The following is a 22,391-nucleotide window of genomic DNA, read 5'->3' as shown; positions in this document are numbered from 1 at the left end:
AACATGGCTCTTGTACTCTGTCCTCCCAACCCCTGGGGCAGGTCTGAAAGACAATCCCGTAACAGCAGAACAACTGAATCACAGGACTGGAAGACCTTAGAGGTCTTCTCATCCAGCGCCTCTCTGATGTGACTCGTCACACCCATGTTCCTGACAAGGATTCATCTTTTTGCTTGAATCCCTCTAGTCACAAAGAACTCACCACCCCACTGGGACATTTTGAACATCCCACTGATTTATCTAACAGCTAAGAAACCTTCCTGATCTGGCCAGGCATGGTGGCTCATGCTTGTAATCCCAGCACTTTGGGAGGCCAAAGCATGTGGATAGCTTGAGGTCAGGAGTTCAAAACCAGCCTGGCCAACATGGTGAGACCCCATCTCTACTAAAAATACACCAATTAGCCGGGCGTAGTGGTGGGCGCCTGTAATCCCAGCTACTCAGGAGGCTGAGGCAAGAGAATCACTTGAACCCCAGAGGCAGAGGTTGCAGTGAGCTGAGATCACACCACTGCACTCCAGCCTGGGTGACAGAGCAAAACTTTGTCTCAAAAAAAAAAAAACCTTCCTGATCTAAGAACTTCAACTTGGGGACATATAACTTCTACCCATTGGTCCTAGTTTTTACCCTTGGAAGCCACACACAAAAAAAGGAAAAAGAGGAAAAAAAAAAAAGCCAACCTGTCTTCCCCAAGATAGCCCTCTTGTGGCTCTCCTTTCCAGGCTGACTTGGCTTTATGTGCCCCCACCCATCTGCCAACCACATTCTGGACAAGGTCCAGTTTGTTGGTAACATCCTACTCTTGTCGCCCAGGCTGGAGTGCAGTGGTGTGATCTCAGCTCACTGCAACCTCCACCTCCTGAGTTCAAGCAATTCCCCGCCTCAGCCTCCCAAGTAGCTGTGATTACAGGTGTACACTACCAAACCCAACTAATTTGTATATTTTTAGTAGAGATGGGGTTTCACCATGTTGGCCAGGCTGGTCTCAAACTCCTGACCTCAGGTGATCCACCCACCTTGGCCTCCCAAAGTGCTAGGATTATAGGTGTGAGCCACGACGCCCAGCATCTTTTTTTTTTTTTTTTTGAGACGAAGTCTTGCTCTGTCACCCAGGCTGGAATGCAGTGGCACAATCTTGGCTCCCTGCAACCTGTGCCTCCCAGGTTCAGGTGATTGTCTTGCCTCAGCCTCCCCAGTAGCTGGGATTACAGGGGCACACCACCATGCCCCCACTAATTTTTGTATTTTTGTAGAGACAGGGTTCCACCATGTTGGCCAGGCTGGTCTGGACCTCCTGACCTCAAGTGATCCACCGGCTTGACCTCCCAAAGTGCTGGGATGACAGACGTGAGCCACCGTGCTTAGCCCCATTCCATGTTTCATAGCATGTGGTCAAATGCCTTGCTGAAATCCAAGCATATTATATCCACAGCATGTTCTTGATCTCTCACCACACTGATTCCATTAATATCTAGAGAAAAGAAAGAAGGAAAGAAAGTGCCCAGGACTGGCCCCAGCCCACCATGAGTGGGAGAGGCAGAACTTCCGCCTTCCTTATTCTGGACACTAATTCTATTAATTCCACTTCAGATCACATCACCCTGCATGGAAGTTGGAGCTCATTACTGACTCAGACTAAGCTTTGGCCCAGGTTGAAGGCTCAGGTGTTGGTTTTATTTCTTTAGGAGACAGGGTCCCGCTCTGCTGCCCAGGCTGGAGTTCAGTGCTGTGATCCCGGCTCACTGCAATCTCCGCTTCCTGGTTCAAGCGATTCTGCTGCCTCAGCCTCCCGAGGAGCTGAGATTACAGGCGCACACCACCATACCCAGCTAATTTTTGTATTTCTTTGTAAATAAAGTTTCACCATGTTCGCCAGGCTGGTCTCAAACTCCTGACCTCAAGTGATCCACCCACCTTGGCCTCCCAAAGTGCTAGAATTACAGGCATGAGCCACCGCACCTGGCCTGGTGTTGGTTTTAATATAGGACTAATGGAAGCATTAGACAACATATGACATATTCCTATCTTTTCCCACCTGACTGCAGAAGCCAGCACTGAGATTCCAAAGGTCCCCGGGTGGGATTCAGCGCAGGTCCTGCAAAGGGTAGGGAAGAAGGGAAATGCTTTGAGTACAGGAGGTGGATGGGCTTTTTATCATAAGTAGAATGGTAGTGCCCAAGACTGGACAGAAATGTGACTGGAGTAGCAGGAACCAGTGCCCCACTGGTACTTGTCACCAGGAAGGGGCATCCTGAACCCTTCTAGAGGAGCAGTGTCCAAGACAAGGGCAGATTCCAGGGCCAAACCCCAGCATCCAGTAGTAGAGAGGTGACCTCACAGATAGTAAGCACAAACTCCTGGATCTGGCCCCACAGAGGCCAGGAGTCCTGGATTATCACAGACAGGAGGGTGCTCAGGAGGTAGTGGGCATTGAATTTCCAGCCACCTGACTGGGGAGCAGAATAAATCTGACTCAAAGAAATAAAGGCAGCCGGACACGGTGGTTCACGCCTATAATCCCAGCACTTTGGGAAGCCCAGATGGGTGGATCACCTGAGGTCAGGAGTTCAAGGCCAGCCTGGCCAACATGGTAAAACCCCATCTCTACTAAAAATACAAAAATAAGCTTGATGTGGTGGTGAGTGCCTGTAATCTCAGCTACTGGGGAGGCAAGAGAATGGCTTTGAACCTGCAGAAGTTGCAGTGAGTCGAGATCGTGCCACTCCATTCTAGCCTGGGTGACACTGAGACTTGGTCTCAAAAAAAAAAAAAAAAAAGGAAAGAAAGAAATTAAGAAAGGCAAGTGATGTGTCAGATTCCAGAGTCACTGAGAAAACTCATACCCCCGTATCTCCATGGCTGTCACACCGTGGCTCTCCTCCTCCTCTGATATTTATGCTGTGGATTTTTGGGACCCCAGTGTATTGCTTTGTATTTATTCACATTACATTTTTCTTTTGACCCATCAAAGCAGCCTTTTGATTTATGAGGCTCCTAATTGTCAGTCATTTTGTAAACTCTTCCTCCAAGGTTCATGAAACCTTCTATTTTGGCTGCCTCATCCGAGTCATTAATAACAGGTGTTGAATCCAGCTGAACAAAGGGCAGAGGGCAGAGCTCCAAGTGCTACTAAGGGCTCCTTCCCAGCTGACACTGACGCACTGATCAGTCAGCTCTCTCCCACCGCCTGTTCAGTCTCTCAGGAATTTATCTAACTCCATTGTTATCCATCCCACATATCTCTCTGCCTTGTTCATAGGATATATTGTCCAATGCCTAGCTGAAACCCAAATGTACTCAATCTACCTCATGTTCTTCATCTATCAGCACAGTGACCCTATCAAGCAAAAGAAAAATGAAATGAAAGGAGGTTAATCTGGCCTGACTGCTGTCTGGCTCTTGGCAAATCCATTGTAGTTTCATGGAGTCCCCAGTGCTTTTTTTTTTTTTTTTTTTTTTTTTTTTTTTTGAGACAGGGTCTTGCTCTGTTGCCCAGGCTGGTGTGCAGTTGTGTGATCATAGCTCATTGCAGCCTCGACTGCCAGGCTCAAGCGATCCTTCCACCTCAGCCTCCTGAGTAGCTGAGACTATAGGAACACACCAATACACCCAGCTAATTTTTTTTTTTTAATTTGTAGAGATGGAGTCTTACTATGTTACTTAGGATGGTCTCGAACTCCTGGGCTCAAGTGATCTGCTCACCTTGGCCTCACAAATTGCTGTAATTACAGGCATGAACCACCATGCCTGGTCCCGCTGCCGTTTCTAAAGGCCCCTTGAATCTGGTCAAACCCTACCCAAACTCATCACCAAACACCAGTTGCCCCTCCCCACAGCCTGAATGTCCAATGTCTCTGCCTTGGTCTCCCTGAGACTTACAAATCAGAGTTCACAATCAGACAATAAGCATGAAGAAAGCAAAAACCAGAAGCCAGACCATTGATGAACACTTTTTTCCTTTTTTAATTAAGAAGTCTAAAGAAAACCTTCATTGACACAGGGGACATAATATAAAATTACGGTGACCTGCATATAAAACCTGGCACCAAATTTGGCCTTTGGGAACATTTATATATAAAAATATGCATTAAAATCTGCACCAGGGCACAGTGCAGAGCTGGAAGCCGGGATGGAAGTGACCACAAAGGCATGCATGGTGCACGGACGCAGGTAGGCCTTGGTCCTCCAGCCTCAGGGTGAGCCCTGCATGAGAATGGCCTACTCCAAGGAGAGGTCAAAAGGCAAAACCCCTGTGAGCACCAAAAAGCCACAAGCCTGGTGTGAAACGAAAATGGTGCTGGGAAGGACAGGGGAGAAGGATCATCTTTCTTTCCCTTATCCCTGGACTCTACCCACTATCGGAAGATTCTGACTCTCTGCTAAACAAACCACCTTTGATTTAACTTTAGAGGAACTTTTGCAATTTTCTTTTTCTTTTTCTTTTTTTTTTTGAGACAGAGTTTCGCTCTTGTTACCCAGGCTGGAGTGCCATGGTGCGATCTCGGCTCACCGCAACCTCCGCCTCCTGGGTTCAAGCAATTCTCCTGCCTCAGCCTCCCACTTTTGCAATTTTCAAACATGTTTTGTTCCAAGTAAGTCAATCAATTCGAACTCGAGGTTCCACATCATAATGAGCTTGGATCTGAAAGATTAAGAACTAGTTCTTACATTATTTTCTGCAGGCCAAGACCTTGAAATACCTTCCAGAACGGCTATAATCACAAGAAAAAACAATGATGACTGTTTTCAATCTATTTTAGTCCTGGATCAAATGCAACAGAGCAATTCTGGCCTAGTAATTACACTTCACAGGCAATGCAATGACATGCAGCCAGGATAAATGCTGGAACTGTCCTACTCTGGGTGTGACCTCACTGAAGCCCTCAACTGTCTTTCCCCAAAGTCCCAGGGAGAGGCAGGGTCAATACTGCACATGTCTTCAGGGATGAAGACACAGCCCCTTCACTGGCAGGGCCCATCACTCTGGCTGAACAGAGGTCAGGACTTGTTTATCCACTGGCTAGTCATTCATTGGATCCCTGCTCTGCCCATCCTGTGGCTCTGTGGAAAGTGGCAGCTGTCCCTGACTGGCTAAGCTGTTGCTCAAATAGTCTGGCTCCACAGATGGGAAATACACAAATGGGAACACCACAGAGGTGGAGAGGTGGAGGGTGGGTGTGGAGAACATCAGAAGATGCAATCCAGAGGGAAAAGCCCTCTGGGCTTTCAGTCTCCCACAAGGATGGCAGTGCCTCTACCATTTCAGGGCTCCTGATAGTTACTGAAAGGGCTGGGAGTCCTTCCTGTTACTCTGGTAAATTCAACAAAGGGAAAACAGCCACACTACTGATTTCTATCCAAAAGCAGTGATTTTCTCTATTGCCTCCAGAGTGGTTTTTTTTCTTCCCAGTCCCGGGCTTGACTGTCTTGCTGCAGGGTAATCTGACACTTTTCCTCAACTGTGGCAATAAGTGAAAGGAGAGAGGAACAAAAGACCTGAATCGCAATGTAGGCAAAAAGCTGACAGCCACACAGGCTGTTAATGAGGGACTCTCTCTCAGGCAGCATACCACAAGACACAGGTGCTAAGAATAAGAGACAGGTAGCCCCTGTGTTAGTGAGGCCTGACACCCATCATACCACATCATACAAGACCAAGAAAGCAGGACGACACTCTGCCTAGTTATTAGGGCCTTTTCGGGAGAGGAGGCCAAACTGGGCAGCTCCTTTACAAAGTCTGGAGACATTCTGTACTGAACAAAGAGGAACTTCACTGCAAAGTGACCTGAGAACACCCTCTAGTGGAAATTATTAATAAAACAAGGACCACGTGTCCAATTCACCTTCTAATACAAGAACGATTTTTAAATTCCCCATAAAATGGAAAAAAACAAAACAAACAGAAAAACAACATATTATCTTTAAGAACACAAAAACAATTTTTAAAAGGTGGGAGTTCCCACCATGCTTAGTACCCTGACTGACAAGTCACATTCCTTCCTCAGAGACTCTGACTTCAATACATTCTAAGAAACAGGGATATGTCGTGGGGGGAGCTATTGGTCCCCTTAAAGTTTGGGGAGACTGCCTGCTGGTGCCAGAATGATGCCAAACACGTAGAAGAGTCCCAGCAAGAGGTTGAGCTTGGCAGTTCTCTGGGGCAGTTTGTTGAAGGCCTGGCTTCGGAATTGTCTCTCAAGGGAGAAGGCCATGGGAATGGTGAGCAGGGGGAGCGCCAGGCTGATGCTGCAGTGCGTGGCCAGGATGCTGAAGACCAGGTAGGGCAGGAAGAGCAGCGTGTTATAGAGAATGTAGGAGAACGTGGGGCCGATGAGGATGGCCAGTGTGACGATGCCAGCCTCCCGGTCAGAATCCATGTCCCTGGTGTTGTTGGAATGGAGAACGGCCTCGGTGCTAAGGGCAAGGGGGATGGCATAGACCAGTGGGAAGATGGCCAGGGACCCCACCTGGACGGCATAGGCGAACATCACAGCCAGCGGGCCAAAAGTGATGAGGATGATGAGGTCTCCCAGAGCCACGTATTTGAATCCAATTCCTGCAGCCAGAAAAATCCAGAGAGTTGGTGTGAGACCAAGGCTGGAAATTTAGGGACTATTCAGTGAAGAGGCAGGCCACTTCTGGCTGGGAATGGTAAATCCTTAGACAGTGCAGGTGGGCACTCATTTCATCCTTTAACCCCACAAAGCAAATTCTGATTTCTTCTCCAATGACACAGGTGCAGAGAGAATGCCCCATGAGGCCTCAAGTCCCTCTTCTCAGGTTCGTACCCACGTTTCCCTTCCTACGGTCCCCCAACAGACTCTGCAACACAGCACACTGGGCACACACTACACTCTTAGTTCAATGGGTCTTACAATCCAGTTCTTTGCTGTCTTTCACCCTTCACCAATCCCTGCAAGACACCATGAGATCAGTCCCTCAAAGAACGGCCACCCTAGGCTTCTACTTTTCCACTTCCTTCCCCTAAATCTGAAAGCATCTTCTGGCTTTAAAAACCCCCAGTGAAGTCCAGGCATGCTGGCTCATGCCTGTAAGCCCAGCACTTTGAGAGGCCAAGGCGGGTGGATCACGAGGTCAGGAGTTCAAGACCAGCCTGGCCAATAATGGTGAAACCCCATCTCTACTAAAAAATACAAAAATTAGCCAGGCGTGGTGGCACACACCTGTAGTCCCAGCTACTCAGGAGGCTGAGGCAGGAGAATCGCTGGAACCCAGGAGGCAAAGATTGCAGTAAGCCGAGATCACACCACTGCACTCTAACCTGACGACAGAGTGAGACTCTGTCTCAAAAAAAAAAAAAAACCCAGTGAATCTCAGTGAAATTTCAGGGTCCCTAAACTTCCACCCCTGCAATAAGCAAAACAGCGAGGACAGGAGAGTCATAATGCTGCTTCCCTTCTCTGGCTCCCATGAGGTTGAAACTAAACCATCCCTAACTCCTGCTTTTGTCCTGCTCATCTACTTCAAAGCCTGTCTAACCCACTTCCTTCAAACCTGCCCATTCTCTCCATCTGCAGGGCCACACTCCATCCCCCTTACCCCATTCCCAAATCTACCTCACGGTCTTCTGATGCCTGGGACACTGCAGCGTCCTCCAAATTGGTCTATCAGCTTCCAATCTCATAACCCCTCCTCCTCCCAGTCCCTTATCTAATCTCTAAAAAGGAGTTGAAGTGAACCTTTAAAAATACGAATCTGACCACCTGCTCCCCAAATACACTTAAATCCTTATCAGCAACTCATCCTGGGGATAGAAGTCCCAGGTCTTTAACCTGGCTCAGCTGTGGCCCAGCCCAACCTCTCCTGCCTCACCTTGAGCTCTCCTCCCCGCTTCACAGACTTCTTCCAGCCCGCCAGAGCCTTCAGACACGTCTCCCTTGGCCTGGCTAACTCTACTCACCCTTTAAGACTGTAAAGACCATTCCCCAGGACCACCTCCCCTCACCCCAAAGCCACATTTGATCCCCTTGCAATATGCTCCCATGGCAATCTGCCTGCCATGCTCATAAACTTCATCATGCTTTGAATTAATCTCTACCTTTCTTGCTAAAGTGTAAGTTCCATGAGGGCAGGACATGTGTCTGGCTTGGTCACAGCTTACTCCCCAATACTTGGCACAAGGGCCAAACTGAACACAAGAGCTAGGTAACAAGCACCTGGAATTTGGGACCAAGGTCAGGAAAAATCTCCCACTCAGACTGAAACAGGTAAAGCAGTATTGAATGGGTGGAGGTGCCCACTGAGGGAGGTGACTCATGCATCTATCGCTACAGAAGTTTACCAAACTCCAGTTCTAACCAAGCTACGAGATATGGACTCAGGATCAGAAAATAAAGCTCCAGTTAGGCATTTTAACTAGTCTAAAATGACAGATGTTCCCACTTCCCAGAGGAATCAAAATAAAATCAAATGACAGATAACAATGGTCTTCAGAGGCTCAAAAGCCATGGCAGCTATGGAACAAGATCCAGTCCAAATTCACCTTCACATCAGCAGCTGGGGTTCTTTGGTGCTAATTATGTACCCTTAGTTCTTTAGAACAAAGTGTCCCCGGGAAGGGAATTGAGGCATGGCCACTGACACTCTCAAACACCCAGCAAGCTAATTCTGCACCTCAAGCCATGTTGTTTTTCCTTCTATTTGGACAATTTTTATAACAAGCCATGTTTTAATAAATAATTAGGTTGCATGAGGACATGCCCTCCAGGGGGACGTTCCCTCAAGCAGAACACCAGCTCCAGTTCTGAATTAGTAAATTGATGTCTCTTGCAATATCTCACACATTTAAGCAACTACACTGCCCAAAAAAGATGCTGGGCAGGAACACTCCCAGCACAGACCTAGCCGGTTCCTCTACAGCTGCCCACTCCTGTGCTTGTTTTCTCAGCTCCCCAAGTGACTCCAGGGCTCTGGCTATGAAGAAAATGCAACAGCGCTACAGCCTTGACCTTTGGCTGGATTCTCCAAGAACACCTCCTTAGATCACCTGGAAAAAAGCAATGTAAGCAAGGTTGAGCAAAAATCTCTGTCCTCATCACAAAACCAAGCACAACCCACTCTGGGAAGGAGAAAGATCTGGTTATCCGACACAAGAAAACAGTAGACCCCTTGGGGAGAAAGCTGTTTCCTAGTGTTTGACACATAGCCCAAGGCTCAAGTGCTCCACCTGATTCAGAGATGTGGCCCATCTGGGAGTTTCTTTTCAGTGATTCTTCCCCTCGCAACCCCATTTTCCGAATGAGCTTATGAGTTTACACAGTGCAATAGTGGACCAGTTCTCTACATAGCAGCCAGAAGGAATTTGTTAAGACATAAATCAAAAAATTGGCAAGACCCAGAGCAACTGGAACTCTTGCTGGTGGAAGTGTAAAGAAGTACAATCACTTCAGAAAAGTTTGGCACTTTCTCATAAAATTAAATATCATCTGCCCTGTGACCCAGCAGTTCCACTCCTGGGCATTTACCCAAGAAAAATGAAAACAAATATCCCCAAAGACTTGAACATGAATGTTCAGTCGTAACAGTCAAAACATGGGAGCAATCCAAATGTCCCTGAACAGGAGAATGGATAAACAAGTTGTAGTATGTTACGATAGAATGCTACTCAGCAAAAAAAGGAACTACTGATACACACAACACCACAATGAAACAAAAACATCATGCTGAGCAAAAGAAGCCAGATGTAAGAGCTCAGACTAAAATAAATACATATACATACATAAATAGTCCATACTGAATGGTTCTATTTATATGACCAGGCAAAACTAATCTGAGAGAAATCAGAACAATGGTTCTTTTCCTGCCTCTGGATGCAGGCAGGGAGAGTGGGATTGACAGGCAAGAAGCACTAGGAAGCTTTCGGGGGTAACGGAAGCATTCTGCATGATGACAAGGGCGTGGGTTATGCAACTGTATACATTTGTCGAAATTCATCAAGCTGCAACACTAAAGATCTGTGTATTTTACTGTGTGTCAATTATATGTCAATAAAAGTCAATGTTTAAAAAATCCTAAATCAGATTATGTCACTATTCTCAATATATTCCAATGCCTTCCCATTTCTTTATTTGATGAATATTTATTAAGTAATATTACATGCCAGGCACTGCTCTGGGTGCTAGGGGTTTAGCTACGAATAGGGACAGAAATCCCTGATTGCAGGGAGGGAGCTTGCAGTCTAAGGGGGAAGATAATTAACCAATTAAATACTTTACATGGCAAGTTAGAAAGTAACATGAAGAAAACTAACGCAGAGAAGAGCAGCAGGGGGAGTATCAGGTGGGGGCACAGCGTGGGTGTGTGATTTTAAGCAAGGTAGAAAGCAAGGCCTCACTAAGCAGCTGACATTTGGGCTAATAGGTAAAGGAGGTGAGAAAGTGAACCACACTGTTAGAAGCAGGAAAAGCATTTAAAACAGAGGAAGCTGCATCTACGAAGGACCTGAGGGAGGGTCATGAGGGGCAGGAGGGACCAGGTGTGCTCCTGGACCAGAAAGGAGGGCAGTGTAGCTGGCCCAGGGTGAGCAGGAAGAAAGGAGGAGGGCAGGTCAGAGAATCGGGAGGAGGGCAAAGGATGGGCAAAGAATGTAGGGCCCTGGCGGCATTGCGGGCGGGGGGGGGTCACTGTAAAGACCCTGACCTTTATTCCGAGCGAGATGGGAGCCACTGGAGAGTTCTGAGCAGGACTGACAGGGCTGCCCCATATTTTAACAGAATTACTCTGGTGGCTGAGTAGGGAACAGCCTGAACAGGACCACAACAGATATGAAGAGACTGGTTGGGAGCCTGTCAAAAAAATCCAGGGAGAGATACCACAGTGGTGGCTGGAGACGGTGAGACGTGGTCAGATCCTACATGCATTTGGAAAGGAGTGTCAACAGAATTTGCTGATGAACTAGATGTGAGATGTCAAGTCAAGGAAGATGCCCATGGCTTTTGTCCTGAAGAACTAGGAGGAAGCTGCCACTGAGTCAAATAGGGAAAAAGCTGTGGGTGAAGCAGGCTTCCTTGGAGAGAAGATCAGGAATTTGGTCTCAGACATGTTAAGCTTGAGATGTCTGTGAGACAGTTCTAGAAGAAGTTGCTGGGTAAGAAGTTGGACATGAGTCTGGAGTTTAAGAGTCACTAGCTTAACAGATGGCATCCGAAGCCATAAGCTAAAATCGCCAAGGGAGTACATGGAGATAGAGAAAAGAGGTCCAAGGACGGAGCCCTAGAGGTTGGGGAGTAGGACTCATTAAGGTCACCATGACACAGCCCCTGCCTACCTCTCCAACTATGTCTCATGACCCCTCTCGATCACACAGACCTTTCAGTAGATTCTAGCCAATGTCACACCCACCACATTTGTACTTAGTGCTCCTTAAGGCCTGGAGGACTCAGCATCACAATTAGATTGCAATTCTGCCCCATGGCCAGCTCCTTATCCTTTCATCTTCAAGTCCTAGTTTAAATGTCACTTTCACAAAGAGAGCCTCTTCCCTTCACCACCAGCTTGTACTTTCTATTACAGCACCTCATTGATTGCCTTCACTCAACTTTTTGCGATTGGCTGCCAAGCCACCACAGCCTTTTGGTTTTCCTCTTAATCCTCTGGATGCTTGCTCACATTCCCTTTACCTGTGCCTTTTCTTCTCCCACCTCTAATGTGAGAGTGTCCCAGGGCTCAGACCAGCACTGACTTTCCTACCAAAACTCCCTCCCGAGGACCTCACCCAGTCCTACAACTTCATCTATAGACCAACGACATATTACCCAAATATGTAATCTCCAGCCCATGCTTCTCTGAACTTGAACTACCCATTTGACATCTCTGTTAGGTGATCTAATAGACATTAAGATATCTAAAGTTGTCCAGGCACAGTGCCTCATGCCTGTAATCGCAGCACTTAGGGAGGCCAAGGCAGGCAGATCACCTGAGGTCAGGAGTTCGAGACCAGCCTGACCAATATGGTGAAACCCTGTCTCTACTAAAAATACAAAATCAGGCCGGGCATGGTGGTTCACGCCTATAATCCCAGCACTTTAGGAGGCCGAAAAGACCATCCTGGCCAACGTGATGAAACCCTGTCTCTGCTAAAAAAAAAAAAATACAAAAATTAGCTGGGCATGGTGATGCATGCCTGTAATCCCAGCTACTTGGGAGGCTAAGGCAGGAGAATTGTGTGAACCTGGGAGGCGGAGGCTGCAGTGAGCTGAGATCGCGCCATTGCACTCCCACCCAGGCGACAGTGCAAGACACCATCTCAAAAAAAAAAAAAAAGAGAGAGAGTATATATCCTGAAAGTAAAAAGTGGACCTAAATACCCAGAAGCTCCTCCATCAGTTAGATTTGTAACAAAAATTAATATGAATGGAATAACTCCAGTGGGATGGTAGATGCCCAGAGCATACCAGTGTTAGCAAAATGACAAAATTCATATACCATTAAAGTTGTACTTCAAGAGCTAAGATGTCTAATGATGTCCAAAGAAAATATGAAGCTTCCACAGCCACCAGAAGGACAAACATATAACAATTAATTTTAGTGGATCTCAAACTTGTCTTATAGCAACAACCTTCTACTCATGTTAATGTCTTGATCAAACACCACAATGCAAAATACCCACACATTAAATAAAAGAATTCCAGCTGGGAAACATGATCTGGACTTTTGTAACAATATATTTAATATATGTACACCCATTATGTTTTCAGCCAACAAGAAGAAAAATGCAACCCAATTTTTTTTCTCTTATTAAGGTACTGTCATTGAAACATAAACTTGGAGCACTCGGAATAGAATTCAGGTTTACAAGATGAAAACGTGGTGAGAAGTATCAGATGGCAGTGGAAGCATCTGTGGTTCTAAAGAGTAAAAATCTCGAGAAAGAAAACAGGGTCGGCTCCCGTCTGTAATTCCAGCACTTTGGGAGGCCGAGGCGGGCACATTACTCGAGGCCGGCAGTTCAAGACCAGCCTGGACAACATGTTGAAAGTCTATCCCTACCAAAAATACAAAAAATTAACCAGGTACGGTAGCACACGCCTGTAGTTCTAGCTACTCAGGAGACTGAGGCAGGAGGATAGCTTCAGCCCAGGAGGCAGAGTTGCAGTGAGCTGAGATCTGGGGGGAGTAAGACTCCCCATTTCAAACAAAAAAAGGAAAAAAAAAAAAGAAAACAAAAATGGCCAGCTTTATCCATCTTGCTAAGTGAAAGAGAGCTGCAGTTGAAATTATTTAAAAAGTAGCAGGTATTGGCAGGGTGTGGTGGTTCATGACTATAATCCCAGCACTTTGAGAGGCCAAGGTGGGTGGATCACTTGAAGTTATGAGTTTGAGACTAGCCTGGCCAACATGGTGAAACCTTGTCTCTACTAAAAATACAAAAAAATAGCTGGCTGTGGTAGCGGGTGCCTGTAATCTCAGCTACTCCAGAAGCTGAGACAGGAGAATCACTTGAACTCTGGAGGTGGAGGTTGCAGTGAGCCAAGATCATGCCACTGAACACCAGCCCAGGTGGCAATGTGAGACTGCATCTCAAAAAAAAAAAAAATAGGTGGCCAGACACAGTGGCTCACACTTGTAATCCCAGCACTTTGGGAGGCAGAAGCAGGCGGATCATGAGGTCAGGAGTACGAGACCAGCCTGGCCAAGAGGGTGAAACCCCATCTCTACTAAAAAATACAAAAATTAGCTGGGCACAGTGGCGGGTGCCTGTAATCCCCGCTACATAGAAGGCTAAGGCAGGAGAATTGCTTGAACCCAGGAGGTGGAGGTTGCAGTGAGCCGGGATCGCACCACTGCACTCTAGCCTGGGCAACAGAGCAAGACTCCACCTCCAAAAAAAAAAAAAAGGTAAATGGATATATAATTTGAGATTAAAGTTAGTCTTTTCTTGTTTTTTTTTTTTTTGAAACAGAGTCTCACTCTGTTGCTAGGCTGGAGGGCAGTGGCATGATCTCAACTCACTGCAACCTCTGCCTCCCAGGCTCAAGCAATCCTCCTGTCTTAGCCTCCTGAGTAGCTAGGACTACAGGCGCACGCCACCACACCTGGCTAATTCTTGTATTTTTAGTAGAGATAGGGTTTCACCATGTTGGCCAGGCTGCTCTGGAACTCCTGATCTCAACTCATCCACCTGCCTTGGTCTCCCAAAGTGCTAAGATTACAGGCATGAGGCACCGCGCCCAGCCCAAAGTTAGTCTTAAAATGTAATAAAATAGGCCGGGCGTGGTGGCTCACGCCTGTAATCCAAGCACTTTGGAGGCCAAGGCGGGCAGATCACCTGAGGTCAGGAGTTCAAGACCAGCCTGACCAACATGGTGAAATCCCATCTTTAAAAAAAAAAGTAAATAAAATGTGGAATGTGTCCTCAAAAATAATAATAATAATAAACAAACCTTGAGTTATGCTTAATTCCTCTGTTTCTCTTTACCTCACATCCAATCCATCGGCAAACCCTTTCTACCTTCAAAGCATGTTTAGAACCTGGCTACTTACCTCTTCCACTACCACCCCCTCGATCCAAGTCACCAAGCCTCTCTTGCCTGGATTACTCAAGAGCCTCCTAATTGCTCTTCCTGCCTCTACCCTTGCCCCACTCCCCTTGATCCATTCTCAATACCTTAGCCAGACTGATTCTTTTAAAACATGGGGGCCGGGCCGGGCGTGGTGGCTCATGCCTGTAATCCAAGCACTTTGGAGGCCAAGGTGGGCGGATCACCTGAGGTCAGGAGTTCAAGACCAGCCTGACCAACATGGTGAAACCCCATCTTAAAAAAAAAAAAAAAAAAAAAATGGGGGACAGACGCAGTGGCTCATGCCTGTAATCCCAGCACTTTGGGAGGCCAAGGCAGGTGGATCACCTGAGGTCAGGAGTTCAAGGCCAGTCTGGGCAACATAATGAAACCCCATCTCTACTAAAAATACAAAAATTAGCTGGGCACGGTGGTGCATTCCTGTAATCCCAGCTACGCGGGAGGCTGAGGCAGGAAAATCACTGGAGCCCAAGAGGTGAAGGTTACAGTGAGCCGAGACTGTGCCACTGCACTCCAACCTGGGCAACGGAGCAAGACTCCATCTCAAAAAACAAACAAATAAATTACATTATATCACATCACTCCCTTGCTCAAAGTCCTGCAGTGGCTTCTCCATTCCAGAGCCAAGACCAGTGACCTACAAGGTCTATATAATCCATGTGCCTCCCTCCCCTCCCCAAACATACTTCTCTCACTTTACCCTCCTTTATCCTGTACTTCATTCACACACTGGACTCCTTGCTGCTCCGTAAGCTCTTTGAACACATTGCTGCCTGATGGCCCATGGCACTTCTGTTCCTTTTCCTGAAACGCTCCTCTCTCAGATACTGCTTGGCCAACTCCCTCATCTCTTACCTCCTTCAATCTAATTCAAATACTACATTTTGTTTTGTTTTGTTTTGTTTTGTTTTTGAGGCAGAGTCTCACTCTGTCGCCCAGGCTGGAGTGCAGTGGTGTGATCAGGGATCACTGCAGCCTTGACCTCCTGGGCTCAAGCAATTCTCCCACTCAGCTTCCAGAGTAGCTGGGACCATAGGCATGCACCACCATGTCCAGCTAATATGTTTTATTTTATATTTTGCAGAGATATGTTGCCCAGGCAGGTCTTCAACTTCCAGTCTCAAGCAATCCTCCAGCTTCAGCCTCCTAAAGGGTTGGGATTGCATGAGCCACTGCACACAGCCAAATGTTACCTTTTTGATGAAGCCTACCCTGATCAAACTACTTAAAATAGTAATCTGTGTCCCCTTTTTTTGCTTTCCTTTTTTTTTGAGATGGAGTCTAGCTCTGTTGCCCTGGAGTGCAGTGGCACAATCTCGACTCACTGCAAACTGTACCTCCTGGGTTCAAGCAATTCTTCTGCCTCAGCCTCCATAATAACTGGGACACAGGCACGTGCCACCACGCCCAGCTACTTTTTTATATTTTCAGTAGAGACGAGGTTTCACTGTGTTAGCCAGGATGGTCTGACCTTGTGATCTGCCCGCCTTGGCCTCCCAAAGTGCTGGGATTACAGGCACCAGCCACTGCATCCAGCCTGCTCTACTTTTTTTTCCCAATAGCACTTACCATCTTCCATACATTATAATCAGGGTGATCAATTCAACCTGGCTGACCAGGAACTTGCCTGGTTTTAGCACCAGAAGTCATACATCCCACTTAATCCTGTCACCTTAGTCCTGAGCAAACCAGGATGTTGGTCATCCTAACTATCATTTTCTATTTTTACTTTCTGTCTCTTCTCATGACAATATATAAGTTTCACAAGGGCAGAGATCTGTGACTGATGTGTTCATATACAGCAGTGCCTGGCACATAATAGGTGCTCAATAAATAGGGCTTACCCACCTGCCCATCACTACCTTAATCAGCCTCCTGCAAGAAGTCATCTAGGAAACTAGCTAGAAGTAATTAGGTGTATCATTTTGAACTCTTCAAATTTAATTCTACTAATATTTAAAACTGTGGCATTATAAAGTATGAGTGATAAAAGAAAATGAGACACAAAAAATTTCCACATAGGCTGGGCGCAGTAGCTCACACCTGTAATCTCAGCACTGTGGGAGGCCGAGGCGAGCGGGTCACGAGGTCTAGAGTTCAAGACCAGCCTGGCCAACATGGTAAAACCCTGTCTCTACTAAAAATACAAAATTTAGTCAGGCGTGGTAGCACATGCCTGTAGTCCCAGCTACTCAGGAGGCTGAGGCAGGAGAATCACTTGAACCCGGGAGGCAGAAGTTGCGGTGAGCCAAGATCGTGCCACTGCACTCTTACCTGGGCAATAGAGCAAGACTCTGTCTCAAAAAAATAAAAATAAAAAAATATGTCCTGGCTGGGCACAGGTGTAATCCCAGCACTTTGGGAGGCTGAGGCAGGAGGATCATGAGGTCAGGAGTTCAAGACCAGCCTGGCCAACAGTGAAACCCCATCTCTACTACAAATACACTACTAAAAATACAAAAATTGCCAGATGCAGTGGCTTACATCTGTAATCCCAGCACTTTGGGAGGATGAGGCAGGCAGATCACCTCAGGTCAGGAGTTCGAGACCAGCCTGATCAACATGGAGAAACCCATCCCACTAAAAATACAAAAAATTAGCCAGGCATGGTGGCACCCACCTGTAATCTCAGCTACTCGAGAAGCTAAGGCAGGAGAATCACTTGAACCCAGGAGACAGAGGTTGCAGTGAGTCAAGATCGAGCCATTGCACTCCAGCTGGCCAACAAGATTGAAACCCCATCTCAAAAAAAAAAAAAAAAAAAAATTAGCCCAGCGTGGTGGTGCTCATCTGTAATCCCAGCTACTCGGGAGGCTCAGGCAGGAGAATTGCTTGAACCCGGGGGGTGGAGGTTGCAGTGAGCTGAGATCACGCCGTTGCACTACATCCTGGGCTACAAGAGCAAGACTCCGTCTTAAAATAAAATAAAATAAATGTCCATATAAATTTTTGAGTCATGCCCTACGTCCATAAGTCAAGCCAGGATCTTCTCAAATCACTGTTTCAAAACATTCACATAACCCACAATTATAGACTTTAAATAAGGTGGTCTAATTTAGAAAGGCACCTTTGGCATCCCTATAACTCCTCTACAAAGCAGCGGTTTCCAGTAGATGCGACTAAGGCCTGCAGCACACAGGACAGGACATGTCTTACCTCCTGTGTAGAGAAAGGAGCCAGACAGGCCTCCAAAGTAGATGAGGGCCAAGTGTTCCAGTTTCAGAGAGGACAGGTAGTAGAGGCAAGCGGCACAGAAGCAGCCCAACGTGTAGAGGAAGACTCCGAACCGGACGACATCCTGGGGCTCCAAGATTCGATCCACAAGTGTCCTGTCATCACTCTTTTTGTGGTCAATGCCCTTAGAAAAGTCATAGTAAGTGTTGACCAAATTACCGGCCCCATGTACAGCCAGGACAGCCACGGCACAGCCCACCAAGAGCCTGGGATCCAGGACACCGTGGGATCTGTAGGCCAGGGCACTGCCCAGGGCCACAGGCGTGAGTGAGGCACTGAAGCTCCAGGGCCTCAAGGCCAGCACGTAGGAGGCGCACTTCTGCCTCCAGGAGCGCTGGGGGAGCCTATCTTGCTCGGGACAGTCGTTCGCCAGCGGGTCCCTGTCCCCAGCCTTGACAGTCTCTCCCGACAGGATGTTAATCTTCTCCCCCAGGACCTGAGAGGCCGCCATGGGAGCTCCACGTGGTTGAAGTAAACTCTAAAGTGAGCCACGCACAGTGACCGCCCCGGAGGAAGGAAGGACGGGGCGGGGCAGCCGGGCCTGACCTTCCTTCGGCGTCCGGAGGCAGGACTGGTGTGGCAGCAGGGTCCGGGGACAGCAGCAAGCGGGTGTTGCACCCCACGAGACCTGGCGTCGCCGCCCCTACTACCCGTTACCTGGGTGAAGTTTGTCTCCGGCCTCCAGCCCCGCGCTAGAGCCCACGGCCGAGCCGCGGCCGCCTTCCTCAGGCCGCCAAGGCCGCCATCTTGTGCGCCGGCCTCTGGAAGCCCGCCCGGAAACAGGTGCCGGTAGCGCGAGCCGGGCCGGAGGGTGGGCTGGTGGGCGGGAGGGGGCGCCCGAGCCAGAGGCGGGAGTAGGGCGGCGGGGGCGGGGCAAGAGGCAGGGCGGGGCGGGGCCGGGTCAAACGCGGGGAGAAGAGCGGGGAAGGGCAGAGCCGGGCCAAAAGCGGGGCGGGGTTGAAGCCGGGTCAGAGGCGGGGCGGGGTCAGAGGCGGGGAGAAGGGCGAGAAGGGGCGGAGCCGGGCCAGAAGCGGAGTGGGGTGGGGCTGGATCAGAGGTGGGGGGGGTCAAGGAGGGGAGGGACCGGGTCATAGGCGGGGAAAAGGGCGGGGAGGGGCGGGGCAGGGTCCGAGGAGGGGCGGAGCCAGACCAGGGGTGGGGCGAGCAGCAGAGCGGGAGCGGGGGCGGGGCCGGGGGCGGGACGGTGACCCCAGGGCCCCGCCCTTTTCCTGCCTGCACGGAGTCCCGCGGCTACTTCCAGACTCACTGGAAGCTACCTTTCTTAACATCATAAGCACAACTCGGGCAGGGCGCGGTGGCTCACGCCTATAATTCCAGCACTTTGGGAAGCCGAGGCGGGCGGATCACGAAGTCAGGAGATCGTGATCATTCTAGCTAACACGGTGAAACCCGTCTCTACTAAAATAAAAAAAATAGCCGGGCTTGGTGGCGTACGCCTGTGATCCCAGCTACTCGGGAGGCTGAGGCAAAGGAATCGCTTGAACTCGGGAGGCAGAGGTTGCAGTGAGCCGAGATCGCGCCACTGCACTCCAGCCTGGACTACAGAGCTCCTGGACAGGGGCGGACTCGGCCTCAAAAAACTGCGTCTCAAAAACAAAGAAACTGAAAGGCGTGCGGCTTTAGGACTTGCCCGGCACTTTCATTCACGAAGTAAAATTCATTAATTTATTCATGCTAATAAATTATTCATGCACTTATTGAGCGCCTGCTGTGTACAGACACTCTGATGTCTATCATATCTGCACCCTGGAAAAACTCTATGATGTGCCACTGCTCACTTCTTCTGAGCTTTTCATTCAGTGACATCCTTCGGCCATTTAAAATCTGCCCATGGTGGGAGAATTCACACCACTCAAATCAACAAATGCTTGATAACTGCTAAGTCGCCTAGACTTAAGAAAGTGGTGGAGAAAATGTTACTAATACTGGTTAAACTTAAAAGTGCTGGTGGGGCACGGGGGCTCACACCTGTAAGCTCAGCACTTTGGGAGGGTGAGGCAGGCAGGATCACTTGAGGTCAGAAATTCGAGATCAGCCTGGCCAATATGGTGAAACCCTGTCTCTACTCAAAATACAAAAATTAGCCAGGCATGGTGGCAGGCACCTGTAATCTCAGCTACTCGGGAGGCTAAGGCAGAAGAATTGCTTGAACCTGGGAGATGGAGGTTTCAGTGAGCCAAGAACGTGCCAATGGACTCCAGCTTGGGCAACAGAGCAAGACTGTCTCAAAAAAAAAAAAAAAAAAAAATTAGCCAGGCATGGTGACGCATTCCTGTAATTGTAGCTACTTGGAAGGCTGAGGCAGGAGAATTGCTTGAACCTGGGAGGCAGAGGCTGCAGTGAGCCAAGATCACACCACTACACTCCAGCCTGGGCAATAGAGTGAGACTCCATCTCAGAGAGAGAGAGAGAGAAAGAGAGAGAGAGAGTAAGAGAGAGAGAGAGAATAGCACCAAAACTTTGAGGAAATATTCTTCCAGTATTGGAAAATTATTATCCAGTTGAGCAAATAAGTCGCTCGTGGCCTTGAGAAACTAGTGAAGTTCTGACATATCTCTTTTATTTTTTTCTTTTGAGACAGAGTCTCACTCTGTTGCCAGGCTGGAGTGCAGTAATGCAATCTCTGCTCACTGCAGCCTCCACCTGCTGGATTCAAGCAATTCTCCTGTCTCAGCCTCCCAAGTAGCTGGGACTACAGGTGCGTGCCGCCACACCCAGCTAATTTTGTATTTTTGGTGGAGACTTTTGCCCAACGCAAACTAAAGATGTGGAACTGGGTGTGGTAGTGTGCACCTGTAGTCCCAGCTACTCAGGAGGCTGAGGTGGGAAGATCTCTTGAACTCAGGTTAGAGACCAGCCTGTGCAACATAGTGAGATCTGCACTGTGACTCACGCCTATAATCCCAACACTTTGGGAGGCCAAGGTGGGTGGATCACTTGAGCCCAGGAGTTCAAGACCAGCCTAGACAACATGGTGAAAATACAAGAATTAGCCAGGTATGGCAGTGTGCACCTGTGGTCCCAGCTCCTTGGGAGGCTGAGGCGGAAGAATCACCTGAGCCTGGGAAGTCAAGGCTGCAGTGAGTTGTGATTGCGTCACTGCACTCCAGCCTGGGCAATAGAGTGAGATCCTATTTCAAAAATAAATAAATAAATAGTGGGCCTCTTGTTCAAAATCATTAACAATTGCAAAACAGAGCATGATGCAGCTGTGAAGCTAGCTCTGTACATACCTGCTCCCACTTCCCCCAAGCTGGTTGTTAAACATTACAACTTCACCACTCAGCACAAAGCTTTCGATGCTGGCCAAACTCATAAGTCATACAATGTCAAATCTGAAAATATATCAGTAGATATATTAATATATTGGCTCTATCACTTACCAACTCCATGTCCCAATGTCTCTGTTCTTTGGCTTATTTATATATAATGTGGGAGCAATACAACCTGCCTCATAGAAATGCTCAGGAATAATAGTAACAACCTTTATTGACTGTTCATATGAACCATATACTTTGTTTGTTTGCTTTTGAGACGAAGTCTCGCTTTGTCGCCGAGGCTGGAGTACAGTGTCACAATCTCAGCTTACTGCAACCTCCACCTCCCAGGTGCAAATGATTCTCCTGCCTCAGCCTCCCAAGTAGCTCAGACTGCAGGTGTCTGCCACCACGCCCAGCTAATTTTTGTTTGTTTTTGTTTTTTTGAGACGGAGTCTTGCTTTGTCGCCAGACTGGAGTCCAGTGGTGCTGAAGCAGGAGCAGCTGCGAACAAACCTCTCCAACACCGAACTGGGAAGGAAGTGGCAGTTGTATTCGGCTGGGAGCTGCAGCTGGCTCAAGCCTCAATAAATGAGCTCCCTGACAAAGAAAATCCTGGCCCTTTTAAAAGCTTACAATCTAAGAGGTGCACATGTGAGAGGGTTGTGATCAATTAGGCAAGCATGGGGCACATGACTAGGTAGGGGTCTGAGCAGTTGAGCAAGAACAATGCCTTCCAGGGAAAATTCCTCCATACCACATCCGTGATCTATAGATAGAATTGTGGTTAGGAGTAGTGGCCAGCGCTGCCAACCGGTCCTTCCACTGACCTCACATGGCTGACCTTTAACTTTTACTTCCCCCTTTTCTCCAAGCTCAGAGAAGGGGGTCTCCTTCCTCAGCATGATCTCACTGCAACCTCCGCCTCCCGGTCTCAAGTGATTCTCCTGTCTCAGCCTCTGGAGTAGCTGGGATTATAGGCATGCGCCACCACACACACAGCGATGGGGTTTCACCATGTTGGCCAGGACAGTCTCAATCTCTTGACCTTGTGATCTGCCCACCTTGGCCACCCAAAGTGCTAGAATTACAGGCATGAGCCACTATGTCCAGCCCTAATTTTTGTATTTTTGGTAGAGATAGGGTTTTATCAAGCTGGTCTCAAACTCCTGATCTCAGGTGATCCGCCCTCCTCTGCCTCCCAAAGTGCTGGGATTATAGGTGTGACCCACTGTGCCCAGCCAAGCCATATACTCTTTTAGGTATTTCACTGTGGGTAATACCCACCATGGGCACGCAGGAGGGAGAACTGTCCAGACCCCAGGCACAATTAGTGCCT

At 48.2% G+C, this 22,391-nt stretch overlaps 1 protein-coding gene and 1 pseudogene across 4 annotated transcripts in view; one reads left to right on the top strand and one right to left on the bottom strand.

Annotated features, from left to right (window-relative positions):
* The window catches only part of UBIAD1 (UbiA prenyltransferase domain containing 1), a 55,180-nt gene extending 36,685 nt beyond the window's left edge, over window positions 1-18,495 (bottom strand). The window contains exons 1-3 of one of the 4 annotated variants that reach the window (XM_021669845.2): window positions 17,697-18,495; window positions 2,036-2,095; window positions 1,377-1,471 (exon numbers count right to left, since the gene is read on the bottom strand). In XM_021669845.2, the coding sequence (XP_021525520.1) occupies window positions 1,380-1,471; window positions 2,036-2,095; window positions 17,697-18,225 (681 nt within the window). In that variant the 5' untranslated portion in view covers window positions 18,226-18,495 and the 3' untranslated portion in view covers window positions 1,377-1,379. Of the gene's footprint in view, window positions 1-1,376; window positions 1,472-2,035; window positions 2,096-3,945; window positions 6,557-7,354; window positions 9,008-17,696 lie in introns of those variants that run through there. The other 3 variants (XM_012473706.3, XM_064363268.1, XM_064363269.1) reach the window with 3 other exon arrangements.
* On the top strand, window positions 10,256-12,541 carry LOC105731688 (ubiquitin-conjugating enzyme E2 variant 2-like; annotated as a pseudogene).
* Window positions 18,496-22,391: the final 3,896 nt, after the last annotated feature.

This window comes from Aotus nancymaae, unplaced genomic scaffold, assembly GCF_030222135.1.
Source record: "Aotus nancymaae isolate 86718 unplaced genomic scaffold, 86718_ANA_hifiasm-v0.15.2.pri h1tg000053l, whole genome shotgun sequence".
NCBI classification, from domain to species: Eukaryota; Metazoa; Chordata; class Mammalia; order Primates; family Aotidae; genus Aotus; species Aotus nancymaae.
The sequence above is the reverse complement of the archived record's forward strand: the minus strand, read 5'-3'. Positions and strand labels throughout refer to the sequence as shown.